Below are 8010 nucleotides of genomic sequence, written 5' to 3'. Positions count from 1 at the left end.
TATTATTTATATTCCTTACCAAAATTATCAAATTTCCTCAAATAGACCTCGAGCTAGAATTATTTAAGTTTGAATTTTCTCGAGTTCTAATTTCTTTTCGGGCTCTAATAGTTAAGAAATTAGAAATTTTTTTGTATTCGAAAACTATTACCGACTTGGATCAACATGAACAAGCTTTCGAGTTCGGGCCTAGCTTTATTTTGGGTAAACTACACCTATGATCACTGTAAAATAGAGTTTGTTTTATTTCGGGCAGTTCAATTTTTTTCTCAATTTAGTCATTTTAAATAAAACAATTGTGCGAATTAGTCACTGTAGTTAAAATTTACATTTTGTTTTAACGGATTTCTAATGTGGCACATTAACACATTTAATGACTAACATGCTATTTTTTTTGTTGACTTTTGACTAAAGTTTAGAGATCTTTCTATAAAGTTTAGGAGGAAAATATTTTGGACTTATTACAGGGAGGCCCCTAATCTTTAGTCAAAAGTCAACAAAAATACTAGGTGTCAGTCACTATATGTGTTGATATGCCACATTAGAAATCTGTTAAAAGAAAACATAAAATTTTAACTGCAGTGATTCGCACACTTATTTTATTTAAAATAACTAAATTAAAAAAATAAATTAAAATAACCAAAATAAAATAGACCCTATTTTAAAGTCAACATTAGTGTTTTTAGGCCGCGAGACCATGGATTTAAGTGTCACAATGAAGGGCCAATAACATGGTCCATTAATATTCGGAGAAACGGCACCGCTTTGTTGAGCCGTATGCAAACTAGGGTTTTCTTATTTGTGCTTATTTTAACTTGAGCTCTTCCATTCTGTATCCTCTCTTCGGCGCGCTTCTGCTTTCCTTCAATCCAATCCAGGTCTCTTTCTCTTTCTCTCTCTCTCTCTCTCGCTCACCGTTTCCCTCCATCAGGTTCCCTAGAAAACCCAACGAGGTACTCTGAACTTAAGAAAGATCTCTAATACTTTTTGATTTTGAACTGAATGCAGGTAAGGGCTAAGGCAAGAGGGAGTGAAAATGGTTGAGAAAACAAGAGGAAGAAAGGAAGAGGTGGTGACCAGGGAGTACACCATCAACCTTCACAAGCGCCTCCATGGCTGGTAACTGATCTCTCCCTCACTAGCAAAAATGAATTTCTTTTCTTTGTTTCTTTTTTCCCCTTCTATTCTTACTATTGTGATCTTTGCTTGGCGGTTATTTTTTTTATTTTTTTTGTGAATTTTGCCTCTTTCTTTCGAAGTTATTTGCTTTACTTATTACTCTTTTCTATATTTTCTAATGTTAATTTGACTTCAATTGTTTGCTTTATTCACATTGTTAGTGAAAAGTAGTTTAAACTATTATACCAATGGATTTGGTTGGCTAAATAATGATTTTCATGGGTATAAGAAATGGCGCTATAGGGTTGAGCTTGTAAATGATAGTGAGGTTCATGATTCTCATTGTTTTTCCAATGTTTGGTACCTGCCTTCAAGTGAAAACGGATAGCTTAAGGTGACACCACTGCAATTAAGTTAATTGTGCTTGGAAGTTGTATGAATGGATTTTGGTTATAGGAAAATAATGCTAGATTGAATGCCAAATATTACATATTTTAATATATGGCTTCTTGTTCTTTTGGCAGCCATAGCTTTATGGATAATCTAACTATGATTCTGTCTTTGGATTGGGTGGAATTTTAAGTTATTTCTGCAGCTGTGTATCACTTTTTTCTGGGAATATGTTTAACCTTATGGTAGGTTTTTTTTTTTTTTAACTTCATGGTTATCTTGTAAAACAGCACATTCAAGAAGAAGGCTCCCAAGGCTATAAAGGAGATCAGGAAGTTTGCAGAAAAAGCAATGGGGACAAAGGATGTGAGAGTCGATGTCAAGCTGAACAAACACATCTGGAGCCGAGGGATCCGAAGTGTTCCTAGAAGGATTAGGGTCCGCATTGCTCGCAAGAGAAATGATGATGAAGATGCAAAGGAAGAGCTCTACTCTCTAGTAACTGTTGCTGAAATCCCAGCTGAAGGATTGAAGGGTTTGGGCACTAAGGTCATTGACGATGATGATGAGTAATTTATTGATGTTTAGTTCTATGAAAAACTTGCATTTATTCACCAAGAAATTTACCCAGAGTTTTGGCTAGTGTTATATTTGTGACCTGTGAGACATCATTCTACGAATATTTTGGTTAATTGTTGTCAAGACTATTTAAGCTTGTTCCTTGTGCAATTGAAATTTCCGGCAGATTTTAGAGTATCGTGGTATTGAAGCTTAAGCTGCTATTATATTGTTATGAAGTAGGCCAGGTAAACCCTGTTTTCATTTGGCCATTACGGGACACTGTTGGGTTCCCAGCTTTTTGATGATAAGAACAAAATTACCAAGTCTAGGTCTTGGCATGAATATTGTCAAAGCCTTGTCACCATTCTCAATTGTATGTAAAACGGTAGATTAAATAAAAACAAACCTGGCATGTTAAGTCTTAAATTTGGAGCTTCTGTTCTTAGATTGCATATGTAGGTTTAGAATTTGATTTCTTGTATGCGTAAACCCCTTTTTTATCTCTAAATCATGAAGTCATCTACGACCCTTGTCTTTATCCCTAGACTGCACCCTTGTCTTTAAATCATGATCAGAACATATTTCTTACACTCGGGCTTTTTGATTAACTGGCATATTAGGTGTAACCATGACAGAAAGACCTTTTAAATACCTGGGATGTCAGATGGGACATATCCTTAACGGAAACAGTTCTTTCAATCCACCCTTGAACGCATTCAAATCAAACTCGCAGGAGGGAAAGCCAAACTCCTATCGCTGGGAGGTTCCCCGTAAGTTGGTACTTATAAAAGCTACTTTGACATCCATACCATAAAAGCTACTTTGACATCCATACCAATTTATTCTTCATGTATCAAGGCCCAACAAAATATTATAGACAAAATACACCGAGTTATCAAAAACTTTTTGTTGGGGTCACAATTCCAATACAAAAAAAAACTACAACTACGTAGCTGGAAACTTCTATGTCGTCCGAAAAGAGAAAGTGGATTAGCTAGCTATACCCCAAACAGAGCTTTTGAACGAAGCGCTTCTATGTAAGCAAGCATGGCGTATTCTCACATAACCACACTCCTTCGGCCAGGCACTACTGTCAAAATACTGCACCAACATCAACTTCCTTGAGGTTGGACCGAAACCAGTGGATTCTTGGACATGGAAGAGTATCCTAAAAGGCCGTGACATATGTTTACGAGGACTTAATATCTAAATCTGGTCAAGCCGCAATGTCTCTATCTGCGGCAACGGTCTAGCACTCCGGCAATACCAATAACAGAAAATACCGAGAATTCCATTAACAGACATGCAAGATACAGAAAACAAACAGTGGCGTTCCCAGTTTATACAAGATCGACTGAGAGACAACTGGACCAATGAACTACATTAGAGAAGTTTCTCTTTAACCAAAAATGAGGACAGGTATGTATGGAAACATAGCTTCTCAGGTGAGTTCTCAGTAAAAGCTGCCTACAATATGCTAATCGAGGAAAACAACCCTGAACCCAATAACAGCCAGTTTCATATAAAATGGGAGGCTCTATGGCGCATTAATGTCCCACACAAGATACAACGAAACCCTATGGAAGTAATTTACCGTGTAATAACTAATCATAGTGAACACAATGGGGCCTTGCAAACAAAGGGCAAAACAAAGGGTTGAAACAACAAATATTTGGAACCCCAATACATCAATTCAAGAGAGGTCTACTTCTACCTATCACCTAACATTATCGTTCACCTACAATCACCAATACTCAATATAGGGCGCAACAGCAGCCCTCACCGTTGAAAGCCCTCCTCCACTAATCTTTGCTATCTCCCTACAACATCTCGACCAAACCCACAGCAAATTAACATTGATCGGTCAAATTCTATGCCCGCTCCAACGGCTCCAAATTTCAGAATTTCAACATGTGTTATTTATCTCCCCAACAGGAAACGGCGCAAGTATTTCCTTGGCCAATGTCAAGTCCATTGGAAGACTCCCCAACAGATATAATACACTTGTAAAGAGGGATCCAAACACACGTACATGAGGAACGTCATCCACTCCAGGCACTGGTTAACAGGTTGGCGTATCGAGCAGCACACTCCGGGTTCTCAAAGCAATGGTCAACGTAACTTAGAACTACCATGTTTCATTTGTAGATTACCAAAAAGAAAAAAAAACTGAAAAAAGGGCTGAGAAGAGAAATGAAGAGCTAGAAGGTGTCAAGATGTGATTTTCGTTCCACTGAGAATTACTGGTTAACAGGTCTTTGAAGAGCAGAGCTAAAGTTGCTTCTAATTCTAATCATGCTAAACAAGATAAATTCTGCTAAAAAATGAGCCTAGATGAGCTAGAATGCTGCTTAAATTGAGCATATATAAGATGTGCAAATATCTCCATTAGTAAGAAAGCAAGTATTGCTTTTATTTTTTTTTTCTTCAAAAAAAAAATTCCTGCTTTTTGAGCTCATTTTTTTTCTGATCTTTGTAAGAATTACAAAAGAAAACATACTACTTCCCATGGAAATCAGACATTGTCTTGTTTCTAACTCAGGCTTCATATATTACTCAAGACGGTAGTTTTATCATTTAATTTGTTACTAAGATAAAACTGTAGGTTTTAGACATGAGGTAAAGAAGACGTATATATTATTGCATTAGATGATAACACTAACATCAATATATAACAAACATGTGGTGCTGTTAAGGATGAACAGAGAAAGAACAAAAATTAAGAAACAGTTATACTTTTACAATTCTTTTCAAAGTACGTAATATGATTGCCAATGCGCAAAAATTTACTAAAACCCATGAGTATTAAACTGAAAATCAAGACCATTTTCTCACGTCATCTTAGAAAAATCCAATCAGAGATCAGCTCTTCCCGGATATCTTGGGAAGGGAATAACATCTCTAATGTTCTCGATGCCAGTGGCAAAGAGAATCATTCGTTCAAAGCCTAGCCCGAATCCACAATGTTTAACAGTTCCGTATCGCCGCAGGTCAAGATACCACTCATATGGCTCAAGAGGCAACCCCACCTCCAAAATTCTGCGAGGAATAGCAACAAACTCATGTTCATTATTATTTTCAATATCCAATGCCAATGATAAAACCATGACAGCTCAGCAGTACAAAACAAAAATACTATCATGGCATGAACCAGGGAAACACTCCTACATACCTTTCCCGAATGACCTCATAACGTTCTTCCCTTTGGCTTCCCCCGATTAGTTCTCCAACCTGAAATATTTGAAAAATATTAACTCGAAAACATGACAAAGCAAAAAGGTAAGATTGTAAATGAATATGTAATGACAGAATAGGAAGTAAATGCCGACCTTGGGCACAAGGACATCCATAGCAGCAACAGTCTTCAAGTCATCATTGAGCCTCATGTAGAATGCTTTTATTCCCTTTGGGTAGTTATAAACAATAACGGGCTTCTGAAATTTAACTTCAGTCAAGTATCTGCAAGGCCAACGCAAAATAGGATTTTAGCATCCACATAAAGCAGGTAGAAGAAACAATTAGAAAGACTTGCATACCTTTCATGCTCAACATTTAAAGCAGGTAGAAGAAATAATTAAAAAGACTTGCATACCTTTCATGCTCAGAAGCCAAATCAATCCCCCACTTCACTTCATTCTCAAATTTCTTACCACCTTTCACAGCTTCCTCTAAAAGCTCCACCGCTTCTGTGTATGATATCCGTACAAAGGGAATTGAAGCAACCATTCTCAACCGATCAATGCAACCTTTATCATAACTTTTAGCCATGAATTGCATATCGTCAAGGCATTTATCAAGCAACCAATTGCACATATACTTCACATAAGCCTCGGCACAGTTCATGTCATCCTGTAAAAGCATCCAATCTTTTGACTTAATTTTCTACATAGATGAAAGTAAAGGAGTACTATAAACGCCAGCCATACCTGTAGATCTGCAAATGCTATTTCAGGCTCTACCATCCAAAATTCTGCCAAATGCCTTGAAGTGTGAGAGTGTTCAGCCCGAAAAGTTGGCCCAAATGTATACACGTTACTAACAGCACAAGCATATGTTTCAACCTGCAGTTGCCCAGAAACTGTCAAAAAAGCTTGGCGGGCAAAGAAGTCTTGAGTGTAGTCAATCTTCCCATCCTTCTTGGGAATCCCAGGTTTCAATTTAGATCTCTCCTCCAGCTTAGAGAGATTCTCCTTTGCTTTGTTAAGTTCAGCCACAGAAGCAGTGATTTCCGATTTGCTTGCTTTGGCAGCTTTAAGCTGTTTAACAGCCTCTCCTCTCTCGCTCACAACTTGCCTAGCTGCTTCTATGTCAACCTCCGATGGAGGAGGGTTTTTAATCAGTTCCTTCTCCAGCTTTTCAGATTCACTAATCAAAGTTGTGACTTGAAACATCTCACCAGCACCCTCACAATCACTAGTAGTTAAAATTGGAGTGTGCACATAAAGGAAATTATGCTCTTGGAAGAATGAATGCGTAGCAAAGGCAAGTGCGTTCCTAATTCGAGCAATGGCTGCAATCTGAATCCACAAATAATTACCAAGAATTACAAAATAACAAAACAAATAGCAAAATACCTATTGCACAGCATTAAAAGGTTCCTAAATTTACCAAATTTGGTTTCCAATTGAACTCAGCACTGTTCACTTGTCAGGAATATTAATAACTATACCTTCAATATTGTGTAGTAGTAGTAAAATTTTAAGCTTTTTTTTCAGGGAAATAGTATTATTTTTCAACGTTCCGTAAAAAGAAGGGATGAGCATTCAATTTGGGTAATGATTCATACCGTGTTGGTCCTAGCTCGAAGATGAAGATGATCTCTCAAAAATTCAAGCGTGAGCTTCGTTTTTGGAATCGGGTACTTAGCAGGATCCACCTCGCCTAAAGAAACCACTTTTTCGACCCGAAGCTCAATCTTCTGCCTCGTGCCTTCAGGTGGCACCTTCAATATCCCATCCACCATCACGCAGGTGCCGGTCGCCACCAGCTTGCTCAGAACAGCCAGTCCGGCGTCCACAATCACCTGCAAGTTCGCCGGGCTCGACCCATCATTCAATTCCAAGAAGGCGAAAGTTCCTTTCCCTTGCTCTCTCCCTGTCTTTACCCAACCACCGGCCCGGACTCGTTGCCCAGCAAGGCCAGCCCCGCCATCTGGCCGGCCCACGATGGAACGGATCAGGACACGGTCAGAAAATGCGTGTTTCTCAACGGTGTCAGTCAAGTTCAGCGCGGCGAGTTGGTCCGACGGCGGCGGCGCCTGATCTGTTTCCGCCATTGGATTTTTTGAGCGAGACAAAAATGAACGAGGAAAATGAGGGCCTTAGAGAAACTTAAGTGATATAAACCCTAAAACTAGACTTTATATGTAATCAGGAGCGATCTGTTGCAGCCAAGACTACATTAATTTCAATGTACTCCAATGGGGCAGGGTCACAATGTCTTTTTTAGTACACGTGTGTCTTTTTAATTGGTGCATAATGAATCCCACGGAATCTTTTGCGTCTGAAACTGACGAAAAAACTACCAAGGATTCAGAGAGCGCGTTATTTTAAGGTGGAATCCTGTTTTCATGCTGGCGCTCCTACAATCATACTTCGTCCAAAAACTTGTTTTTTTAATTAATTTCACTTTTAATTCTTTATTATAAAAAGTAAAAAAAAAAACAGATTTAACTTCTTTATAGTAAAATGTAAATATGGCAAATAAACAATTTGCTTGTCTCATAATTATTTTTTCATTAGTTTATTGATCTGCGCATGCATGAGTTAATATTATATATAAAATTTGATATGCTAGCTTATTCAATTATGTTAAATTCTAAGTTTAGTGATAACAATGAGATGTAATGTAATGATCCATTAGAGGGAATGTTTTCTTGAGTATGATGCATTAGAGAGAATGCTTTCTTGAGTTTTAACTGTGTTAGTAATCATAAAATAT

The 8010-nt window shown here is 37.8% G+C and overlaps 2 protein-coding genes across 2 annotated transcripts; one reads left to right on the top strand and one right to left on the bottom strand.

Moving 5' to 3' along the window:
* The first annotated feature begins 689 nt into the window (after positions 1–689).
* On the top strand, positions 690–2265 carry LOC107962688 (60S ribosomal protein L31). Its single transcript, XM_016899165.2, has 3 exons — positions 690–878; positions 1009–1119; positions 1800–2265. The coding sequence occupies exons 2-3, from the start codon at positions 1037–1039 to the stop codon at positions 2080–2082; spliced, it is 366 nt and encodes a 121-aa protein (XP_016754654.1). The 5' UTR covers positions 690–878; positions 1009–1036; the 3' UTR covers positions 2083–2265.
* Positions 2266–4690: 2425 nt separating this feature from the next.
* Positions 4691–7404, bottom strand: LOC107962687 (asparagine--tRNA ligase, cytoplasmic 1). Its single transcript, XM_041115263.1, has 6 exons — positions 6857–7404; positions 5997–6587; positions 5663–5919; positions 5400–5529; positions 5243–5301; positions 4691–5109 (listed from the first exon to the last, which is right to left on the bottom strand). The coding sequence occupies exons 1-6, from the start codon at positions 7343–7345 to the stop codon at positions 4926–4928; spliced, it is 1710 nt and encodes a 569-aa protein (XP_040971197.1). The 5' UTR covers positions 7346–7404; the 3' UTR covers positions 4691–4925.
* Between the last annotated feature and the right edge of the window lie 606 nt (positions 7405–8010).

The sequence above is a fragment of the Gossypium hirsutum genome, chromosome A06, assembly GCF_007990345.1.
Source record: "Gossypium hirsutum isolate 1008001.06 chromosome A06, Gossypium_hirsutum_v2.1, whole genome shotgun sequence".
Lineage (NCBI taxonomy): Eukaryota > Viridiplantae > Streptophyta > Magnoliopsida > Malvales > Malvaceae > Gossypium > Gossypium hirsutum.
The sequence above is the reverse complement of the archived record's forward strand: the minus strand, read 5'-3'. Positions and strand labels throughout refer to the sequence as shown.